Source organism: Mustelus asterias, chromosome 8 (genome assembly GCF_964213995.1).
Source record: "Mustelus asterias chromosome 8, sMusAst1.hap1.1, whole genome shotgun sequence".
Taxonomy (NCBI): Eukaryota; Metazoa; Chordata; class Chondrichthyes; order Carcharhiniformes; family Triakidae; genus Mustelus; species Mustelus asterias.
This window is the reverse complement of record NC_135808.1, coordinates 118,831-142,839: the sequence shown is the minus strand read 5'-3', so window position 1 is coordinate 142,839 and position 24,009 is coordinate 118,831. Positions and strand designations below refer to the sequence as shown.

At 53.9% G+C, this 24,009-nt stretch overlaps 1 protein-coding gene across 1 annotated transcript in view; it reads left to right on the top strand.

The window, feature by feature from the left end:
• The window catches only part of csnk2b (casein kinase 2, beta polypeptide), a 296,247-nt gene that overhangs the window by 254,599 nt on the left and 17,639 nt on the right, over positions 1-24,009 (top strand). The window contains exons 2-4 of the mRNA XM_078217235.1: positions 1,923-2,006; positions 3,483-3,585; positions 10,286-10,401. Coding sequence (XP_078073361.1) covers positions 1,935-2,006; positions 3,483-3,585; positions 10,286-10,401 — 291 coding nt within the window. The 5' untranslated portion in view covers positions 1,923-1,934. The remainder of the gene's footprint in view (positions 1-1,922; positions 2,007-3,482; positions 3,586-10,285; positions 10,402-24,009) is intronic.

The window sequence follows — 24,009 nt, the reverse complement described above, 5'->3', positions numbered from 1 at the left end:
GGGTGGATTGGCCGTGCTAAATTGCCCCGAGTGTCAGGGGATTGGCAGGGTAAATAGGTGGGGTTATGGGGATAGGGTCTGGGTGGGATTGTGGTCGGTGCAGACTCGATGGGTGGAATAGCTGCCTCCTGCACTGTAGCGATTTGATGACTCCACGTGTGCAGAGGGGCCTCTCGAGACAGAGGCGAGGGAAGAATAACAAACAGCAGTTTGAGGCCCGGAGGAGGAGGATTTCCGGGGGGGGGGTGGATAGAGACAAGCTGGTGTTGCGGGGGGGGATAGAGAAGAGCTGGTGTGGGGGGGGTTGGGATAGAGACGAGCTGGGGTGGGGGGATAGAGACGAGCTGGTGTGGGGGTTGGGATAGAGACGAGCTGGGGTGGGGGGGTTGGGATAGAGACGAGCTGGGGTGGGGGGGGGTTGGGATAGAGACGAGCTGGGGTGGGGGGGGGTTGGGATAGAGACGAGCTGGTGTGGGGGGGGGTTGGGATAGAGACGAGCTGGTGTGGGGGGGGGTTGGGATAGAGACGAGCTGGTGTGGGGGGGGTTGGGATAGAGACGAGCTGGGGTGGGGGGATAGAGACGAGCTGGTGTGGGGGGTTGGGATAGAGACGAGCTGGGGGTGGGGGGGTTGGGATAGAGACGAGCTGGTGTGGGTGGGGGGATAGAGACGAGCTGGTGTGGAGGGGGGATAGAGACGAGCTGGGGTGGGGGGGTTGGGATAGAGACGAGCTGGGGTGGGGGGGGTTGGGATAGAGACGAGCTGGTGTGGGGGGGTTGGGATAGAGACGAGCTGGTGTGGGGGGGGTTGGGATAGAGACGAGCTGGGGTGGGGGGATAGAGACGAGCTGGTGTGGGGGGGGTTGGGATAGAGACGAGCTGGGGTGGGGGGATAGAGACGAGCTGGTGTGGGGGTTGGGATAGAGACGAGCTGGGTGGGGGGGGTTGGGATAGAGACGAGCTGGTGTGGGGGGGTTGGGATAGAGACGAGCTGGTGTGGGGGGGGTTGGGGATAGAGACGAGCTGGTGTGAGGGGGGTTGGGATAGAGACGAGCTGGTGTTGGGGGGGAGGGGGGATAGAGACGAGCTGGTGTGGGGGTTGGGATAGAGACGAGCTGGGGTGGGGGGGTTGGGATAGAGACGAGCTGGTGTGGGGGGGATTGGGGATAGAGACGAGCTGGTGTGGGGGGGGTTGGGATAGAGACGAGCTGGTGTGGGGGTTGGGGATAGAGACGAGCTGGTGTTGGGGGGGAGGGGGGATAGAGACGAGCTGGTGTGGGGGTTGGGATAGAGACGAGCTGGTGTGGGGGTTGGGGATAGAGACGAGCTGGTGTGGGGGGGAGGGGGGATAGAGACGAGCTGGTGTGGGGGTTGGGGTTAGAACACGAGCTGGTGTGGGGGTTGGGGATGGAGACGAGCTGTGTGGGGGTTGGGATAGAGACGAGCTGGTGTGGGGGGGGTTGGGGATAGAGACGAGCTGGTGTGGGGGGGGTTGGGGATAGAGACGAGCTGGTGTGGGGGGGTTGGGATAGAGACGAGCTGGTGTGGGGGGGGTTGGGATAGAGACGAGCTGGTGTGGGGGGGGGTGGGATAGAGACGAGCTGGTGTGGGGGGGGTTGGGATAGAGACGAGCTGGTGTTGGGGGGGAGGGGGGATAGAGACGAGCTGGTGTGGGGGTTGGGGATAGAGACGAGCTGGTGTTGGGGGGAGGGGGATAGAGACGAGCTGGTGTGGGGGTTGGGGATAGAGACGAGCTGGTGTTGGGGGGGGAGGGGGGATAGAGACGAGCTGTTGTGGAGGGGGGGGATAGAGACGAGCTGGTGTGGGGGGGTTGGGATAGAGACGAGCTGGTGTGGGGGGGTTGGGAGCCACGAGGGAGGGGCTTTGGCTTTCCAGGTCACTCACTCACTCTCCTTCTCTTCCAGAAGATACAAAGATGAGCAGCTCGGAGGAAGTGTCGTGGATATCCTGGTTCTGTGGCCTGCGGGGCAACGAGTTCTTCTGTGAGGTGAGTTCCTGACCGAGGGCTGTAACTCGCCACCTGTCCAAGAATCTTCCTCTCAGGACCTGAGCTTATCCGAGGGAGCACTCTGGGTGGCATCAGGGCTGGGAGGAGGGGCAGATTAAAATCCTGAAATTGAAGCAAGGCCATTCAAAGGCAATATCGGGAAACCAAAGGATCATGAAACCTGGCAAACTCTCTCCCCAAAGAAAGCTCAGGAGTTCATTTCTAACTAAAGGCCACTGAAGGCTTTTTGTGTTTCATAGGATCCTGACAGTGCAGGAGGTGGCCATTCGGCCCATCGAGCCTGCACTGGCGACAATCCCACCCAAGTCTATCCCTGCAACCCCACGTATTTACTCTGCTAATCCCCCTGACAACAAAACAAATTACAGCACAGGAACAGGCCCTTTGGCCCTCCAAGCCTGCACTGACCATGCTGCCCCGACTGAACTAAAACCCTCTACCCTTCCGGGGACCATATCCCTCTATTCCCATCCTATTCATGTATTCGTCAAGACGCCCCTTAAAAGTCACTATCGTATCTGCTTCCACTACCTTTCTCAGCAACGAGTTCCAGGACCCACCACCCTCTGTGTAAAAAAAAAAGACTTGCCTCATACATCTCCTTTAAACCTGTGCCCCCTAGTAATTGACTCTTCCACCCTGGGAAAAAGCTTCTGACTGTCCACTCTGTCCATGCCCCTCATAATCTTGTAGACTTCTATCAGGTCATCCCTCAACCTCCGTCACTCCAGTGAGAACAAACCAAGTTTCTCCAACCTCTCCTCATAGCTAATGCCCTCCATACCAGGCAACATCCTGGTAAATCTTTTCTGTACCCTCTCCAAAGCCTCCACATCCTTCTGGTAGTGTGGCGACCAGAATTGAACACTATATTCCAAGTGCGGCCTAACTAAGGTTCTATAAAGCTGCAACATGACTTGCCAATTTTTAAACTCAGTGCCCCAGCCGATGAAGGCAAGCATGCCGTATGCCTTCTTGACTACCTTCTCCACCTGCATTGCCACTTTCAGTGACCTGTGTACCTGTACACCCAAATCCCTCTGCCTATCAATACTCTGAAGGGTTCTGCCATTTACTGTATATTTCCCATCTGTAATAGACCTTCCAAAACGCATTACAACAAGGAGCAATTTAGCATGGCCAATCCACCGAAGCTGCACATCTTTGGACACTAAGGGGCAATTTAACATGACCAAACAAACCAACTCTCGCATCTTTGAAGTGTGGGAGGAAACCCACGCAGACATGGACCCAAGCCAGGAATTGAACCCGGGTCCCTGGCGCTGTGAGGCAGCAGTGCTAATCACGGTGGCACTGTGCTGCCCAATATCGAGGTTGATTTTCTCACTGGCATATTTAGTGGGTCTTGGATCACTGGTTAGTTGTGGGTGGCCGTTCCCAGCCTGCCAGCTGTGTGTGTGCCGTCTGCTCACTCCTCTTGTTTCTCCAACCCAGGTGGACGAAGATTACATTCAGGACAAGTTCAACCTGACAGGACTGAATGAACAGGTGCCCCACTATCGCCAAGCCTTGGATATGATTCTGGACCTCGAGCCTGGTACGTTGTGACGTTGACATTTGATGTGGGGTTGTGTGGCAGTGTGGAACAGTTCCCTTCCTGTGGTCACTCGTAGCCCTGACCCCCGAGGTCCCTGCCTTGCCACTGTCACTCCAGCCCCTCTGTGGACGGTAAGAGTTAGGGGGGGTGTGGTAAGATGCCTTGTTGACTAGACATGCGAGGCTGAGCCCCATTGCTTCTTGAAGAAATGCCGGGGAAGACACTGCACCCTCTTTCCCAAACTCCAGGGACAAGCACGTCCAGTGATTAAGTACGGCAGATTCCGAGAACCTGGTTCTAGAATTCTCCACTGAGGGAAACGGTTTTATCCTGTCTGCTCTATCTCTCTTCCCCTCAGAATTTTGTACACCTGTCAGGTCACCCCTCAGCCGCCTTTATTCCAAGGAAAATAACCCGAACCAATCCAATCTCTGCTCACAGCTACATGTCTCATCCTGGCAGCATTCTTGTAAACCTCCTCTGAACTCTCTCCAGAGCAGTTACTGCAATATGGTGACCAGAACTGCGCACAATACTCCAGTTGTGGCCTCACCAGTGTTTTATACAATTCCAACATTATATCCTGACTTATATTCTAATCCTCTGCCAGTGAAGGAGAGCATTCAGTATTTTTAAAGTTTATTTATTTGTCAATGTCACAATCGGCTGACATTAACACTGCAATGAAGCTCCTGTGAAAATCCCCTAGTTGCCACACTCTGCCGCCTGTTCGGGTACACTGAGGGAGAATTTAGTATGGCCAATGCACCTCACCTGCATGTCTTTGGGACTGTGGGGGGAAACCGGAGCACTCGGAGGAAACCCACGCAGACACTGGGAGAATGAGCAGACTCCACACAGACAGTGACCTGAGGCTGGAATCGAACCCGGGTCCCTGGCGCTGTGAGGCGGCAGTGCTAACCACTGTGCCATTGCGCCCTGTCTATTGCCTTGAGGGACCTGTGTGCTTGTACACCAAATTTTCCCCCTCTGAGTGTATTTCCATTTGTTGTGGGTTCCCTATAACTGTTAGACCTCCCTAAATGCATGACCTCACACTTCTCTGTGTTAAAATCCATCTGCCTCTCTCCCGCCCACTCCACCAACCCATCCATATTGTTCTGGAGATTGTAGCTATTGTATGCAACTCGGCCAATCTCTGTGCCGGCTGCAGATTGCTCTTCCACCAGGAGGTGGTGCAGTTGGCTGCAGTGTGTTTACTGAGCTCCGAACTGCCACCTCTCAGTGTGACACGTTCCAGCGTCCTGCTGTGTGTCTCCTCTGCCTGGGAACAGCAGAGCTGGAGCACAGCTTGGCTCTCCCGTGTCCCCCCCTCTCCCGTGTCCCCCCCTCTCCCGTGTCCCCCCCTCTCCCGTGTCCCCCCCTCTCCCGTGTCCCCCCCTCTCCCGTGTCCCCCCCTCTCCCGTGTCCCCCCCTCTCCCGTGTCCCCCCCTCTCCCGTGTCCCCCCCTCTCCCGTGTCCCCCCCTCTCCCGTGTCCCCCCCTCTCCCGTGTCCCCCCCTCTCCCGTGTCCCCCCCTCTCCCGTGTCCCCCCCTCTCCCGTGTCCCCCCCTCTCCCGTGTCCCCCCCTCTCCCGTGTCCCCCCCTCTCCCGTGTCCCCCCCTCTCCCGTGTCCCCCCCTCTCCCGTGTCCCCCCCTCTCCCGTGTCCCCCCCTCTCCCGTGTCCCCCCCTCTCCCGTGTCCCCCCCTCTCCCGTGTCCCCCCCTCTCCCGTGTCCCCCCCTCTCCCGTGTCCCCCCCTCTCCCGTGTCCCCCCCTCTCCCGTGTCCCCCCCTCTCCCGTGTCCCCCCCTCTCCCGTGTCCCCCCCTCTCCCGTGTCCCCCCCTCTCCCGTGTCCCCCCCCTCTCCCGTGTCCCCCCCTCTCCCGTGTCCCCCCCTCTCCCGTGTCCCCCCCTCTCCCGTGTCCCCCCCTCTCCCGTGTCCCCCCCTCTCCCGTGTCCCCCCCTCTCCCGTGTCCCCCCCTCTCCCGTGTCCCCCCCTCTCCCGTGTCCCCCCCTCTCCCGTGTCCCCCCCTCTCCCGTGTCCCCCCCTCTCCCGTGTCCCCCCCTCTCCCGTGTCCCCCCCTCTCCCGTGTCCCCCCCTCTCCCGTGTCCCCCCCTCTCCCGTGTCCCCCCCTCTCCCGTGTCCCCCCCTCTCCCGTGTCCCCCCCTCTCCCGTGTCCCCCCCTCTCCCGTGTCCCCCCCTCTCCCGTGTCCCCCCCTCTCCCGTGTCCCCCCCTCTCCCGTGTCCCCCCCTCTCCCGTGTCCCCCCCTCTCCCGTGTCCCCCCCTCTCCCGTGTCCCCCCCTCTCCCGTGTCCCCCCCTCTCCCGTGTCCCCCCCTCTCCCGTGTCCCCCCCTCTCCCGTGTCCCCCCCTCTCCCGTGTCCCCCCCCTCTCCCGTGTCCCCCCCCTCTCCCGTGTCCCCCCCCTCTCCCGTGTCCCCCCCCTCTCCCGTGTCCCCCCCCTCTCCCGTGTCCCCCCCCTCTCCCGTGTCCCCCCCCTCTCCCGTGTCCCCCCCCTCTCCCGTGTCCCCCCCCTCTCCCGTGTCCCCCCCCTCTCCCGTGTCCCCCCCCCTCCCGTGTCCCCCCCCTCTCCCGTGTCCCCCCCCTCTCCCGTGTCCCCCCCCTCTCCCGTGTCCCCCCCCTCTCCCGTGTCCCCCCCCTCTCCCGTGTCCCCCCCCTCTCCCGTGTCCCCCCCCTCTCCCGTGTCCCCCCCCTCTCCCGTGTCCCCCCCCTCTCCCGTGTCCCCCCCCTCTCCCGTGTCCCCCCCCTCTCCCGTGTCCCCCCCCTCTCCCGTGTCCCCCCCCTCTCCCGTGTCCCCCCCCCTCTCCCGTGTCCCCCCCCTCTCCCGTGTCCCCCCCCTCTCCCGTGTCCCCCCCCTCTCCCGTGTCCCCCCCCTCTCCCGTGTCCCCCCCCCTCTCCCGTGTCCCCCCCCTCTCCCGTGTCCCCCCCCTCTCCCGTGTCCCCCCCCTCTCCCGTGTCCCCTCCCGTGTCCCCCCCCTCTCCCGTGTCCCTCCCGTGTCCCCCCCCTCTCCCGTGTCCCCCCCCTCTCCCGTGTCCCCCCCCTCTCCCGTGTCCCCCCCCTCTCCCGTGTCCCCCCCCTCTCCCGTGTCCCCCCCCTCTCCCGTGTCCCCCCCCTCTCCCGTGTCCCCCCCCTCTCCCGTGTCCCCCCCCTCTCCCGTGTCCCCCCCCTCTCCCGTGTCCCCCCCCTCTCCCGTGTCCCCCCCCTCTCCCGTGTCCCCCCCCTCTCCCGTGTCCCCCCCCTCTCCCGTGTCCCCCCCCTCTCCCGTGTCCCCCCCCTCTCCCGTGTCCCCCCCCTCTCCCGTGTCCCCCCCCTCTCCCGTGTCCCCCCCCTCTCCCGTGTCCCCCCCCTCTCCCGTGTCCCCCCCCTCTCCCGTGTCCCCCCCCTCTCCCGTGTCCCCCCCCTCTCCCGTGTCCCCCCCCTCTCCCGTGTCCCCCCCCTCTCCCGTGTCCCCCCCCTCTCCCGTGTCCCCCCCCTCTCCCGTGTCCCCCCCTCTCCCGTGTCCCCCCCCTCTCCCGTGTCCCCCCCCTCTCCCGTGTCCCCCCCCTCTCCCGTGTCCCCCCCCTCTCCCCTGTCCCCCCCCCCTCTCCCCTGTCCCCCCCCCCCTCTCCCCTGTCCCCCCCCCCTCTCCCCTGTCCCCCCCCCCTCTCCCCTGTCCCCCCCCCCTCTCCCCTGTCCCCCCCCCCCTCTCCCCTGTCCCCCCCCCCCTCTCCCCTGTCCCCCCCCACCTCTCCCCTGTCCCCCCCCCCCTCTCCCCTGTCCCCCCCCCCCTCTCCCCTGTCCCCCCCCCCCTCTCCCCTGTCCCCCCCCCCCTCTCCCCTGTCCCCCCCCCCCTCTCCCCTGTCCCCCCCCCCCTCTCCCCTGTCCCCCCCCCCCTCTCCCCTGTCCCCCCCCCCCCTCTCCCCTGTCCCCCCCCCCTCTCCCCTGTCCCCCCCCCCCTCTCCCCTGTCCCCCCCCCCCTCTCCCCTGTCCCCCCCCCTCTCCCCCAATGTGAAAAAGTAACACTCTCATCAGCCGTTTGAGCAGGGGGAGTTTTTATTGCCCCCTCCCCAGTGACGATGTGCCTCATTTGAGGGATCGGCCAGTCCTTCCCACCGTTGTGTGTGGTTTGATGGTTTTCTTTGTCATGCTGCTGTTCTGTGGTGCCAGCCTCTCTCCCTCACCTTGCTCCTACCTTCCTTCTGCTTTGTGGGGGCAATGTGCAGCCAAGTATTTGCTCAGGAAGCCAGTGATGCGAGGATTCGGTGTTAATATCACTGAATGAATAATGCAGGGGCCCAGGATAACCCTCTGGGGAGGGGGGGACGTACGCTCGCACTCCCACAACATTTCCCACCACAGCAGCTGGTGAAATTTAGATGCGGTTAATTAAAGCTGGAATTGAAAGCTGCTCCGTGTTAATGACTGTGAAACCCGTCACTGATTGTTGTAGAAGCCCACGCATGTCTCCTTTAGGAAAGGAAGTCTGCCGTCCTTGCCCGGTCTGGCCTGTCTCCAGAAAATGTGGTCAATTCTGAGCTGCCCTCTGAAATGACCCAGCTCTAACCACTCCGTTCAAGGGCCTTGCCAGGTGAAAGTGTGGTCATGGGCATCGTTGGGAGCTTGGCACTTGTCACCCATCGCTTGAGCTGACTGGTAGACGTCAAGCTCGCCATCGCTGGGACAAACTTTATAATTGCAGGTTTATTTATTGATTGAATTTAAATTCCCCCCCAGCTACCATGGTGGGATTTGAACCCGTGTCACCCCCAGAGCATTAGCCTGGGCCTCTGGGTTACGAGAGTCCAGTGATATTGCCAATATGCCCCTCTCTCTCTCTCTCTCCCCCTGACAATAGAAAATGGGTAACAACTGCTGGCATTGCCAGCAAGGCTGATGTACCCTCGCACGAACAGAATCCCTACAGTGCAGAAGGAGGCCATTCGGCCCATCGAGCCTGCACCAATCGCAATCCAACCCGGGCTTATCCCCATAACTCCATGCATTCACCCGAGCTACTTCCCCTGACACTTCGGCATGGCCAATCCACCTAACCCACACATCTTTGGACTGTGGGAGGAAACCGGGGCACCCGGAGGAAACCCATGCAGACACGGGGAGAACATGCAGACTCCGCACAGACAGTGACCCAAGGCCGGAATTGAACCTGGGTCCCTGGGGCTGCGAGGCAGCAGTGCTAACCACTGTGCCACCGTCCTAGCTTTCATGCCCCAAATGTTTAAAAACTTCCTGAAGAACCTAATGTGTATAAAAAGCCAGCACGCAATGCAGTTAAGGAAGTAACACGCACAGGTAACTGTGCTGTGTGATTGAGAGTGGAGCGTGTGTGTCCCAGATACACAGATAGCCGTGCGTGCGGCAATGTTTCACTGTCTCAAAGCAGCACGCTTCACCACACAACGTGCCGTCTGGGTGTAGCCCCGAATTCCACCAGTGGCCAGCCAGTTCCTCTGAGCCGAGCGTGCGGCTCTCACTGTTCTGTGCGGGGAATCTGGGAGCACTGAATCTGAACCGTCCCACTCGGATACCTCGCTCCGTCTGTCAGGTTTTGCAACATTCGGCTCAACTGTGCTTCCCATGAGCCCCTCCACCTCACTCCATCTCTACTTCCTCCCCCCTCCCCTGTTGTTTATCTATGAATGTGTCTGTTAGTTGTGCGAATTGATGCTAATCGAGTCCAACCAGAGGAGGGCATTGATTGAATGTTGTTTGAGTGCATATAAAGGGTCATGAATGTAGCCCAATCCATCACGCAAACCAGCCTCCCATCCATTGACTCTGTCTACACTTCCCACTGCCTCGGCAAAGCAGCCGCATAATTAAGGACCCCACGCACCCCGGACATTCTCTCTTCCACCTTCTTCCTTCGGGTAAAAGATACAAAAGTCTGAGGACACGTACCAACCGACTCAAGAGCAGCTTCTTCCCTGCTGCAGTCAGACTTTTGAATGGACCTACCTCGCATTAAGTTGATCTTTCTCTACACCCTAGCTATGACTGTAACACTACATTCTGCACTCTCTCCTTTCCTTCTCTGAACGGTATGTTTTGTCTGTATAGCGCGCAAGAAACAATACTTTTCACTGTATCCCAATACGTAACAATAATAAATCACACATGAAACGATACACACATGGGAGTAGAATGGAGTCGGGAGATGTACACCTGTAACATCTTGCTCGTGAATAAATATATTCCAAATAAAGACTGCATTTGGTTTCTTCCTTCACTGACGAACTGGTGTCACGTACGGTTCACCGCACCCACTCTGCACTGTAGGGGAATTCTTGAAATCCCTGTTGGTTTTATTAGCGACCATCTTACATTGGTAGCCCCAGAGCTTTGGCTCCCACTCTCCCTCAACAAGTGGAAACCTCTCTCTTGTCGTCTCTGTTGTAGACCTTTTTTGGACCTCGAGCAGTTAGGCTCCCTTCTCTTTTCTGGATGGTGGGAGATGACAGTCCAGCCCTATTCAGGCTTTCCTGGTGGGGTTAATTTGTCACCAACACGGTTTTGACTGGATTGGGATTTGGGGAACTTGTATGCTTGTTCAAACTGGCTGGGCGTAAACATGAATGTTTCTGTGTACGTCCTGCTCCGCTGAGAGTAGAGGGCTGTTTGCTTTGGCGGGCCGCTGTGCTTCCGCCACCCTCTCTGACTTCTCGAATGTTCCTGTTCCCAGATGAGGAGCTGGAAGACAATCCGAACCAGAGCGACCTGATCGAGCAGGCGGCCGAGATGCTGTACGGACTGATCCACGCCCGCTACATCCTCACCAACCGAGGGATTGCACAGATGGTAGGTCCACTTGAGAGGGAGGCCTTCCGGTTAAGACACGAGGAGCTTTTTCATTGAATGTACAGAGGGCTGGGGGGGGAGGTGGGGACATGATTGAGGTTTATAACATTGAGGGATATGGACAGAGTAGCGAGCAGCTGTTCCCTTTGGTTGAGGGGTCAATCATGAGGGGGCAGAGTTTTAGAGTGAGGGGCAGGAGATTCAGAGAGGATTTGAGAAACTTTTCCACTCAGAGTCAGAGAGGTTTACACCATGGAAACAGGCCCTTCGGCCCAACTTGTCCATGCCGCCCCTTTTTTTTAAACCACTAAGCTAGTCCCAATTGCCCACATTTGGCCCATGTCCCTCTCTACCCATTGTACCCATGTAACTATCTAAATGCGTTTTAAAAGACAAAATTGTACCCGCCTCTACTACTACCTCTGGCAGCTTGTTCCAGACACTCACCACCCTCTGTGTGAAAAAATTGCCCCTCTGGATACTTTCGTATCTCTCCCCTCTCACCTTAAACCTTTGCCCTCTAGGTTTAGACTCCCCTACCTTTGGGAAAAGATATTGACTATCTAGCTGATCCATGCCCCTCATTATTTTATAGACCTCTAAGATCACCCCTCAGCCTCCTACGCTCCAGAGAAAAAAGTCTGTCTGTCCAGCCTCTCCTTTTAACTCAAACCATCAACTTCCAGTAGCATTCCTAGTAAATCTCTTCTGCACTCTTTCTAGTTTAATAATATCCTTCCTGCAATAGGGTGGTGGGAATCTGGAATGCACTGTCTGGGAGGGTAGTGGGCACAAGAAACCTTACAACCTTTAAGAAGTATTTGGATGGGCACTTGAAATATCCTAACGTCAAAGAATATGGGACAAGTGCAGGAAAATAGGATCAGCGCAGCTTTCGTGGTAGTTATTGACAGTGCTGGCTCGATGGGCTCCCTCTGCTCTGTGCAACTCTGAATAAAGGAAAAACAAACATTGGTAACCAAGGCTGGAGACTGCAGTGGAAAGCTTGATGGGGACAATGGGTTAATGTTCTGGGTGGGACCTCCTTGGAGCCTGTCATTGGCAACGTGTTGCTAGCATTACGTCTGAATTGGGAAGTAAGCCAAGAGAATATTTGTCGGCCTCTCTCTCTCTCTCCCTGCACCACAGTCCCTGTGGGTAGGAGGTGGGAAGGGAGTACTGCCCCTCACTGAGACAAATGGAGCAAGACAGCTTGAGAAGTCAAGCTCCTGCGTGTGTAGACTTGCCCACTCAATCTTGTTTCCTTTGTTGAGAATTGGTCAGGACAGTCGCTTGAAGCCAGAGCAGTGCCGTGTCCACTGAGACGTCCCACTGGGGCAGACTGGTGACCCGCCCTCGATAGGCCAGTACAGATATCGTCTACAAGGGAGAGGTCTGAGGCACTGCAGCTTTTGTGGAGTTCAGGGAGGCGATGGCCTAGTGGTATTATCGTTAGATTATCATAGAATTCCTACAGTGCAGAAGGAGGCCATTCGGCCCATTGAGTCTGCACCGACCACAGTCCCACCCAGGCCCTATCCCCGTGTTGACTCTTATCTGCCGCACACTCTGTTTTAACCCTTATACGATGGACAAATGACCACGAGTAGATGTCTTATTAGTACAACCAATATTTCAAACATCAACAAAAACATCGACACAACCACTTTATTAAACACACACAGACACACACACACAGACACACACACACACAGACACACACACACAGACACACACACACAGACACACACACACAGACACACACACAGACACACACACACAGACACACACACAGACACACACACACAGACACACACACACACACAGACACACACACACACACAGACACACACACACACACAGACACACACACACAGACACACACACACAGACACACACACACAGACACACACACACAGACACACACACACAGACACACACACACAGACACACAGACACACACACACAGACACACACACACAGACACACAGACACACACACAGACACACACACACACACACACACACACACACACAGACACACACACACAGACACACACACACAGACACACACACACAGACACACACACACAGACACACACAGACACACACACACAGACACACACACACACAGACACACACACACACACACAGACACACACACACAGACACAGACACACACACACAGACACACACACACACAGACACACACACACAGACACACACACACAGACACACACACACAGACACACACACAGACACACACACAGACACACACACAGACACACACACAGACACACACACAGACACACACACAGACACACACACAGACACACACGCACAGACACACACACACACACACACACACACACACACACACACACACACACAGACACACACACACACACAGACACACACACACAGACACACAGACACACACAGACACACACAGACACACACACACAGACACACACACACAGACACACACACACAGACACACACACACACACACAAGCTTCCAAATTAATTCCACAGCACGTCCTCTTTCATTCAAACTCAACATTTTAAACTCTGATGAAAATAAAACATTTAAAGAAAATACAGAAAATTGATTAAGACGGTCGCCTTCATTCTTCTTTCTTCCAAACTGTAATTAAACTCAAAAACGCAAGTAAATTCAAGAAATCTTATACTTAAATTTTAACACTTCCTCAGCCCCTTTGAAGTTAAACCACAGTGTAAAGCATTGCATTTATTGCCCGCAATGAATACTCCAGAAGAACAAAGCAAAGGCTTTAACAACTCCTGCTCTCAATCTAATGCAACAACAACCACCTACATTCGACAAGTAACCAGACCACACAAACATACTGAAATACCAAACTACTCAAATTATTAGCTCAACCTTGAATTTTCTCTAATCAATTTTCCATCTTGCCAATTAATTTATAATATTTCCCTAGTAAGTTGAGAGATCATAGTTCCTTTCTCTCAAAATTCTGTAACACATGCTGCACCTGTAACCCCACATATTTATCCTCCTAATCCCCCTGACACAAAGGGGCAAATTTATCATGGCCAATCAACCTAACCCGCACATCTTTAGACTGTGGGAGGAGACACGGGGAGAACGTGCAAACTCCACACAGTGACCCGAGGCAGAGTTGAACCCGGGTCCCTGGGGCTGTGAGACAGCAGTGCTGACCACTGTGTCGCCTCAATCCAGAAACTCAGCTAATGTTCTGGGGACCTGGGTTCGAATCCCACCACGGCAGATAGTGGAATTTTAATTCAGTAAAAAATATCTGGAATTGAGGATCTCCTGATCATCGAATCCCTACAGTACAGAAGGAGGCCATTCGGCCCATGGAGCCTGCATGACCACAATCCCAACCAGGCCCTATTCCCATAACCTCATGCATTTACCCTGTTAATCCCCCCAAAACTAGGGTGAATTTAGCATGGCCAATGAACCTAATCCCCACATTCTGTAAGGAGAGGAATGATACAGACATTTGATTTGGTGGGAGAATATGAAATACACTGAGAGCAGAAGGACTGACATCCTTTAAATCACCAAAGGAATTGTGTCCCTCAGATAGAAGCAAAATACTGCAGATGCTGGAAAAACTGAGTGGGCAGCATCTGTGGAGAGAGAAACAAGTTCATGTTTCCAGTCGGTGAGGATTAGATTCACTGGAGTTTGGAAGAGTGAGAGGGGATCTCATAGAAACTTATAAAATTCTAACAGGGTTAGACACGGTAGATTCAGAAAGAATGTCCCCAGTGGCGGGGGAATCCAGAACTAGGGGTCATAGTTTGAGGATAAGGGGTAAACCTTTTAGAACTGAGGTGAGGAGAAATGTCTTCACCCAGAGGGTGGTGAATGTGTGGAATAGTGCAGTAGATGTTGTCCACGTGGATTTCAGTAAGGCATTTGACAAGTTCCCACATGGCAGGCTGGTCAGACAAGTGAGATCTGGTGGGATACAGAGGGGGAGATGGCAGATTGGATCAACAGTGGCCCAGTGGTTAGCACTGCTGCCTCACAGTGACTCAAGACTGTCAGACTTTTGAATGGACCTACCTTGCATTAAGTTGATCTTTCTCTACACCCTAGCTATGACTGTAACACTACATTCTGTGCACTCTCATTTCCTTCTCTATGAACGCTATGTTTTGTCTGTATAGCGCGCAAGAAACAGTACTTTTCATGATGTTCATGTGGCAATAATAAATCAAATCAGGGACCTGGGTTTGATTCCGGCCTCGGGTGACAGTCTGTGCGGAGTCTGCATGTTCTCCCCGTGTCTGCATGGGTTTCCTCCCACAGTGCAAAGGTGTGCGGGTTAGGTGGATTGGCCATGATAAATTACTCCTTAGTGTTAGGGGGATTAGCAGGTGGGGTTATGGGGATAGGGTCTGGGTGGGATTGTTATCGGTGCAGACTCGATGGATGGAATGGTCTCTCTGCACTGCAGGATTTTATGATGCTAGAAAATTGGCTCAGCGACAGGTAACAAAGGGTAATGGTTACTGGGTGTTTTTTATGAAAGGAAGTCAGTTCCTGGTGGTGTTTATTCCGTGGGGCTCAGTGTTAGGGCTCTTACTGTTTGTTCTGTGTGTTAATGATTTAGGCTGAAATGTGGGAGGCATGATTGGGGAATTTGCAGATGACACAGTAATTGGCTGAGTTCATGAGGAGGACAGCTGTCAACTCCAGAATGATAGCAAAGGTTTGGCTGAGTGGGCAGGGAAGTGGCAAATGGAATTTAATCTGCAGAAGAGTGAGGGAATGCATTCGGGAAAGCAAAATGAAGCAAGGGGAATACTCCGTAAACGGGGAGATAGTGGGAGCGGGAGAGGGAGACCTTGGAGAGCATGTCCACAGCTTCCTGAAGGACAGCTGGACAAGAAAGCATCTGGAATGTTTTCCTTTACTGGGCGAGGTGTTGAAGACAAAAGCAGAACGGTCATGTTGGAAATGTGTAAAATGCTGGTGAGACCATAGCTGGAATTTTGTCTACGATTCTGGTACCATGTTACAGGGAGGACAGAATTACTGTGGAGAGACAGAGTGTGCAGAGGGGGTTCACAAGAATGGTGCCAGGGTGAGAAAATTGCAGCCGCGAGGGGAGATTGGATAGGCCTGGCTTACTTTCCCTCAGAGGCTGGGGGGCAAATTAATGGAGGTGGGGAGACGGGAAAGACCTGTTTTCTCCCTGAGCAGTGAGGCCGGCGGGGGGGGGGGGGGCACAGATTTGAGGAGGGTTAGAGAGGGCATGAGGATTCACCCAGAGGGTGGTGGGTGTCTGGAATTCACTGCCTGCGGTGGTTTTGAAGGACAGGCCTCCAAGGCTGAAAGAAGCAAACAGAGTTAGAGAGAGGATGTCAGCGCTGCCCATACTACCGGCCGGTGTGATTGGTCCGAGTGGCTGTATTCCACTGCAAAGGTGCTGGTGAGGAAAGGTCGGGAATAACAGGAATACACAAAGCTACCTGGCTAGTGTTGGAGGCAGAAGCCCTCAGCTCACGTGACCAGAGCTGGAGTTACACGCGCAATGGGAAAACAGTCTCCTGACTTGTGTTTCTTTTTAAGCTGCCCCCTGCCTCAACATCCTTCTGTCAAGGTCTCAGTCTTTAGAAATCATAGAAGCCCTACAGTACAGAAAGAGGCCATTCGGCCCATCGAGTCTGCACCGACCACAATCCCACCCAGGCCCTACCCCCATATCCCTACACATTTTACCCGCTAATCCCTCTAATCTATGCATCCCAGGACACTAAGGTGCAATTTTTAGCATGGCCAATCAACCTAACCCGCACATCTTTGGACTGTGGGTGGAAACCGGAGCACCCGGAGGAAACCCATGCAGACACGAGGAGAATGTGCAAACTCCACACAGACAGTGACCCGAGCCGGGAATCGAACCCAGGTCCCTGGAGCTGTGAAGCAGCAGTGCTGACCACTGTGCTACCGTGCTTTCTTTTTCACTGTCACCTGCAGTGATGTCTTGGCCTCTGCGTTTGCCCTCACAGAGGAGTCCTGCTTGCCTGTCATCCACACCCGCATTGGCCTGCATAGGCTCCTAGTTCCACATGACCCCACGTTTAATATTCCCAATTTTATACTGGAATTCCCCATTCCCACCCCCATCTCCCGATATCTCGCTGCTTCTCTCCAGCCTGACTGTGGGACAGTGCGGGGAAAGACTGAGGCGGAGAATCAAGCCAGTGGTCTATGATTCTATGGTAGTGGGATTGCACAGTAAGAGTTTTAACAACATCAGGTTAAAGTCCAACAGGTTTATTTGGTAGCAAATACCATAAGCTTTCGGAGAGCTGCTCCTTCGTCAGATGGAGTGGAAATCTGCTCTCAAACAGGGCACAGAGACACAAAATCAAGTTACAGAATACTGATTAGAATGTGAATCCCTACAGCCAACCAGATCTTAAAGATACAGACAATGTGGGTGGAGGGAGCATTAAGCACAGGTTAAAGAGATGTGTATTGTCTCCAGACAGGATAGCCCGCAAGTCCAGGAGGCAAGCTGTGGGGGTTACTGATAATGTGACATAAATCCAACATCCCGGTTTAGGCCGTCCTCATGTGTGCGGAACTTGGCTATCAGTTTCTGCTCAGCGACTCTGCGCTGTCGTGTGTTGTGAAGGCCGCCTTGGAGAACGCTTAGCTGAAGATCCACGGCTGAATGCCCGTGACTGCTGAAGTGCTCCCCCACAGGAAGAGAACAGTCTTGCCTGGTGATTGCAGGGCAGAGCAGGGCCAAATGGCCTGCCTTCCTTTCACCAGTGACGGCTGTACCTTTAGCTCTGCAATTCCCTAAACTCAGCCCCGCTCCCCCTCTCCCTCTGGCTCGCCCTCGCTTGCTCATGTGCGCACGTCCCCTCTCATTACAGCCCATCCTTTTGACTAAACATTTAGCCACCATCCCCAACCCCCCGCTGCCAATATTTCTCTCTTTGACCCAATGTCCACGCAGCTCTGCGAATGACTGAAGTTCCTTCCCCCCTATCCCTGGGACTATTTGAGTGAATCTCAGTGAGAGCCGGGGAGCGTGACAATGTTATTGAGTGGTGTCTGGGTGTGACTGAATGAGCTTTCTAATGTTTAGGCAGAGCTGAGTGGTGTGTGGTGGGGGTTAAAATCAACACTCGAAAAATCTACCTGCCTATTATGTGCTGGAAACCTCGCCATGAATCATTCGGCAGTTGAGTGGTAAGACAGGTTCTTGCTAGTTTGTATATCCCAGAGTTGCTGATGCCTGATAAATCCGGTGTGAACAGAGGAATCGGGCCACCTGCCGAACCCCTCACATTTAAAAAAAACACAATATTTCAGCAGCCTGTCTCAGCTGCCGAAATTCCAACTCCCTCCAGCTGTAAGTCAAGCACTGTTGAACAAAAGCATGAGAGGAAGAACAGCCTCTTTTTAAAGGCGGATTCCACACTAGACGTGAACTGCACTGGGAGCCCTTCAGATAGAGGCGGGCGGGGGGGGGAGATACCTGCTTGAAAAACACTGTGTTAAAAGAATCTATTGCTGCAACTGCTTCCCTGTGCCTATCCACTCCCTGCCCTGGTCCCTCTACGACACGACAGGGGGGTGTTGGTAGGGTACGGGAACCGTGGTGCACGAAGGTTGTGATGAACCTGGTGAATAAGAAAAGAGAGGCGTACAGAAGGTTCAGAGAGCTAGGAGGTGTTAAGGATTTAGAGGAGTATACGGGATGTAGGAAGGATCTTAAGAAGGAAATTAGGAGAGCGAGAAGGGGTCATGAGAAGGCCTTGGCGGGTAAGATTAAGGAGAATCCCAAGGCTTTCTACAAATATGTCAAGAGTAAAAGGATGAGATGTGAAGGCATAGGACCCTTAAAAGGTGAAGGGAGAAAAGTTTGTGCGGAACCGTTAGAAATGGCGGAGCTGCTTAATGAATACTTTACCTCGGTATTCACGGTGGAAAGGGATCTGGGTGGTTGTACTGCTGGTTTGCGGTGGACAGAAAGGATCGAGCATGTGGACATAAAGAAAGAGGATGTGTTGGAACTATTGAATGGCATCAAGGTTGGTAAGTCGCCGGGACCGGATGGGATGTACCCCAGGTTACTGTGGGAGGCGAGGGAGGAGATTGCGGAGCCTTTGGCGATGATCTTTGCATCGTCGATGGAGACGGGAGAGGTTCCGGAGGATTGGAGGATTGCAGATGTGGTCCCTATATTCAAGAAAGGGAACAGGGACAGCCCGGGAAATTACCGACCGGTGAGTCTAACCTCAGTGGTTGGTAAGTTGATGGAGAGGATCCTGAGAGACAGGATTTATGATCATCTAGAGAAGTTTAGTATGATCAAAAGTAGTCAGCACGGCTTTGTCAAGGGCAGGTCGTGCCTTACGAGCCTGGTTGAGTTCTTTGAAAATGTGACCAAACACATTGACGAAGGAAGAGCGGTGGATGTGGTCTATATGGACTTCAGCAAGGCGTTCGATAAGGTCCCCCATGCAAGACTTCTTGAGAAAGTGAGAGGGCATGGGATCCAAGGGGCTGTTGCCTTGTGGATCCAGAACTGGCTTGCCTGCAGAAGGCAGAGAGTGGCTGTGGAGGGGTCTTTCTCTGCATGGAGGTCAGTGACCAGTGGAGTGCCCCAGGGATCTGTTCTGGGACCCTTGCTGTTTGTCATTTTCATAAATGACCTGGATGAGGAAGTGGAGGGATGGGTTGGTAAGTTTGCTGACGACACCAAGGTAGGTGGTGTTGTGGATAGTTTGGAGGGATGTCAGAAGTTGCAGCGAGACATAGATAGAATGCAAGACTGGGCGGAGAAGTGGCAGATGGACTTCAACCCAGATAAGTGTGTGGTGATCCATTTTGGCAGATCCAATGGGATGAAGCAGCAGTATAATATGAAGGGTACCATTCTTAGCAGTGTAGAGGATCAGAAGGACCTTGGGGTCCGGGTCCATAGGACTCTTAAATCGGCCTCGCAGGTGGAGGATGCGGTCAAGAAGGCGTACGGCGTACTGGCCTTCATTAATCGAGGTATTGAGTTTAGGAGTCGGGAGATAATGCTGCAGCTTTATAGGACCCTGGTTAGACCCCACTTGGAGTACTGCGCGCAGTTCTGGTCACCTCATTACAGGAAAGATGTTGAAGCCATTGAAAGGGTGCAGAGGAGATTTACAAGGATGTTGCCTGGATTGGGGGGCATGCCTTATGAGGATAGGTTGAGGGAGCTTGGTCTCTTCTCCCTGGAGAGACGAAGGATGAGAGGTGACCTGATAGAGGTTTACAAGATGTTGAGAGGTCTGGATAGGGTAGACTCTCAGAGGCTATTTCCAAGGGCTGAAATGGTTGCTACGAGAGGACACAGGTTTAAGGTGCTGGGGGGTAGGTACAGAGGAGATGTCAGGGGTAAGTTTTTCACTCAGAGGGTGGTGGGTGAGTGGAATCGGCTGACGTCGGTGGTGGTGGAGGCAAACTCGTTGGGGTCTTTTAAGAGACTTCTGGATGAGTACATGGGATTTAATGGGATTGAGGGCTATAGATAGGCCTAGAGGTGGGGATGTGATCGGCGCAACTTGTGGGCCGAAGGGCCTGTTTGTGCTGTGGCTTTCTATGTTCTATATCCCTTGAGTCTTGCTCTCTCTCTCTCTTTGTTCCCAAACGGGCTCCAAAGCAGTTGCTTACGCATTGATGGCCTGTGCGTGAGCTCCTTGTGGAATGGACAGGGTGGCACAGTGGTTAGCACTGCTGCCCCACAGCACCAGCTTAAAGTTTTAAAGTTTATTTATTAGTGTCACAAGTAGGCTTCCATTAACACCGCAATGAAGTTTCTGCGAAAATCGCCACACTCCGGCGCCTGTCCGGGGACACTGAGGGAGAATTTATCACGGCCAATGCACCCTAACCAGCACGTCTTTTGGACTGTGGGAGGAAACCGGAGCACCCGGAGGAAACCTACGCAGATATGGGGAGAATGTGCAAACTCCACAGAGACAGTGACTCAAGCTGGGAATTGAACCCGGGTCCGTGGCACTGAGGCAGCAGTGCCAACCATTGTGCCACCCCTGGGTTCATCCTGCCCAGGGACCCGGGTTCGATTCCCGGCTTGGGTCACTGTCTGTGCGGAGTCCGCACGTCCTCCCCGTGTCTGCGTGGGTTTCCTCCGGGTGCCCCGGTTTCCTCCCACCTCCGAAAGACATGCTGGTTAGGGTGCATTGGCCATGCTAAATTCTCCCTGAGTGTAACCCGAACAGGCGCTGGAGTGTGGCGACTAGGGGATTTTCACAGTAACTTCATTGCAGTGTTAATGTAAGCCTTACCTGTGACACTAATAAATAAAGTTTAAAACTGGAATAAGGGGCAGCACCACCCCCAGCGGTGGGTACTGGCCTGGGGCCACAGAGTCATCTCCCACCAATACCTTCCCCTCTTTTCCCCCTCCCCTTTAGGATTGATTGTGAAGCGACCTCACCCTGTCCCAGAGCAGGATGACTCACTGCCTCACTTGTTTAAAGCAAAGTGATTTGGGTACTGCATAGCACTGTTTGCATAATTGCAGCAAAATATTTGTAAGCAGCAAACAGGGCTCTTTTTGTATGGGAAGACACAAATATCCCCAGGCTGTTTGACGGGAAGGTGAAGCCATGAAGCTGAGATCTGTATGTGTTTTAAAGGAGTATCCAAACAAGGAGCAGACCTGGCCATTCATCCCCTCAGGTCTGCCCTGCTGTTCCAATTGAAACGTACAGAATACTGAGAGGCCTGGATAGAGTGGACGTGGAGAGGATGTTTCCACCAGTGGGAGAGACTAGAACTCGAGGGCACAGCCTCAAAGGGACGATCCTTTAAAACAGAGATGAGGAGGAATTTCTTCAGCCAGAGAGTGGTGAATCTGTGGAACTCATTACCACAGAGGAGGCTGTGGAGGCCAGGTCATTGAGTGTCTTTAAGACAGAGATAGATAGGTTCTTGATTAAGGGGATCGGGTTTTATGGGGAAAAGGCAGGAGAATGGGGATGAGAAAAATATCAGCCATGATTGAATGGTGGAGCAGACTCGATGGGCCGAGTGGCCTAATTCTGCTCCTATGTCTTATTGTCTGAAGTTGCCTGACGTCAACACTACAATGAAGTTTCTGTGAACAGATCACAGCTGATTGATACAATAGCAACATCAGATCCCCCAGTCGCCACACTCCGGTGCCTGTTCGGGTACACTGAGGGAGAATTTAGCACGGTCATTGTACCTGACGTGCTGGTTAGGTGCATTGACCGTGCTAAACTGTGAGAGGAAACCGGAGCACCCGGAGCAAACCCATGCAGAACGGGGAGAACGTGCAAACTCCGCACAGTGACCCAAGCCGGGAATTGAACCCGGCTCCCTGACGCTGTGAAGTAGCAGTGCTGGCCACCGTGCCGCCCTACCTACCGACATGAGGCAGAAATCTTGTCTGGTTAATACCGAGGCAGGTTGGGAAGGCCGCTGGGTTTCTGTTTTGCCCCAGTGCCGGCCAGCAAGTGAGTGGAAAGATTGATGGGAAGAGTCCGCAGCGCTATTTGTACTTCAGGTGCCACCTAGGAAACAGCAGTCAACATTGCTGTAAATGAGGGCATTTTAACCTGACTATACCCAGTCCTCATCTCTTCTGTCTCTCTCTCGCTCGCTCTCCTCCTCCCCACACGCGAAAGGGATTTGCTGTAGAGCTGATTTAGTGGCACATCTGCGGCCTTCCGCCCTTCAACCTGTAACTCAAACCGGAAACAGCCAGCAGGCTGGGCACCCCCACCGCACAGACAATGACCCAAGCCAGGAATCAAACCTGGGTCCCTAGCGCTGTGAGACAGCAGTGCTAACAATTGTGCTACCATGCCAGGTTAGCACTGCTGCCTCACAGCGCCAGGGACCCAGGTTCAATTCTGACCTTGGGTGACTGAGTGGAGTTTGCACGTTCTCCCTGTGTCTGCGTGGGTTTCCTCCGGGTGCTCCGGTTTCCTCCCACAGTCTGAAAGACGTGCGGATTAGGTGCATTGACCGTGCTCAATTGCCACTTAGTATCCAAAGATGCGCAGGTTAGGTGGATTGACCATGCTAAATTTTTGATTTGATTTTTTTATTGCCACATGTATTAGTATACAATGAAAAATATTGTTTCTTGTGCGCTATACCGTTCATAGAGAAGGAAAGGAGAGGGTGCAGAATGTAGTGTTACAGTCATAGCTAGGGTGTAGAGAAAGATCAGCTTAATGTGAGGTAGGTCCATTCAAAAGTCTGACAGCAGCAGGGAAGAAGCAGCTCTTGAGTCGGTTGGTACGTGACCTCAGACTTTTGCATCTTTTTCTCAATAAAAGAAGGTGGAAGAGAGAATGTCCGGGGTGCTTTTCCGAGGCAGTGGGAAGTGTAGACAAAGTCAATGGATGGGAGGCTGGTTTTCGTGACTACCTTCACAACCCTTTGTAGTTTCTTGGACAGAGCTGGAGCCATACCAAGCTGTGATACAGCCAGATAGAATACTTTATTTCAGCACACAGTGGTTAGCACTGCTGCTGTCTCACAGCTCCAGGGACCTGGGTTCAATTCCCGGCTTGGGTCACTGTCTGTGTGGAGTTTGCACATTCTCCCTGTCTATGCGTGGGCTTCCTCTGAGTGCTCCGGTTTCCTCCCACAATTCAAAGATGTGCAGGTTACGTGGATTGGCCATGGCAAATTGCCCCTTCGTGTCCAAAGATGTGTAGGTTAAAGGGATTAGCGGGGTAAATATATGGGGTTACGGGAATAGGGCCTAGGTCGGATTGTTGTTGGTGCAGACTCGATGGGCCGAATGGCCTCCTTCTGCACTGTAGGGATTCTATGATTTCTATGGTACATCTGTAAAAGTTGGTGAGAGTTGTAGCTGACATGCCAAATTTCCTTAGTCTTCTGAGAAAGTAGAGGCGTTGGTGGGGCTTTCTTAACTATAGTGTCGGCATGGGGGGAACCAGGACAGGTTGTTGGTGATCTGGACACGTGAAGCTCTCGACCATTTTTACTTCGCCCCCATTGTTCTCCTTTACACTTCCCATAGTTGATGACAATCCCCTTCGTTTTGTTGACATTGAGGTAGAGATTATTGTTGCCGCACCTGTTCACCAGATTCTCTATCTCATTCCTGTACTCTGTCTCATCATGGTTTGAGATCCGACCCACTACGGTGGTGTCGTCAGCAAACTTGAAAATGGAGTTGGAGGGGAATTTGGTCACACAGTTATGGGTGTATAATGAGTATAGTAGGGGGCTGAGAACGCAGCCTTGTGGAGCACCAGTGTTGAGGATGATCGTGGTGGTGGTGTTGTTGCCGATCCTTACTGATTGCAGTTTGTGGATTAGGAAGTCTAGGATGCAGTCGCAGAGGGAGGAGCCGAGCCCCAGGCCATGGAGTTTGGAGAATTGTCCCTTAGTATCCAAAGACGTGCTTGTTAGGTGGATTTGCCATGCTAAATTGTCCTCTTAGTGTTCAAAGATACCGAGTGTTGGGGGATTAGCCATGCTGAATGTGAGGGATTCAGGGGATAGGGTGGTGGGGTGGTCCTGGGGGAGATGCTGTCATAGAGGTAGAGT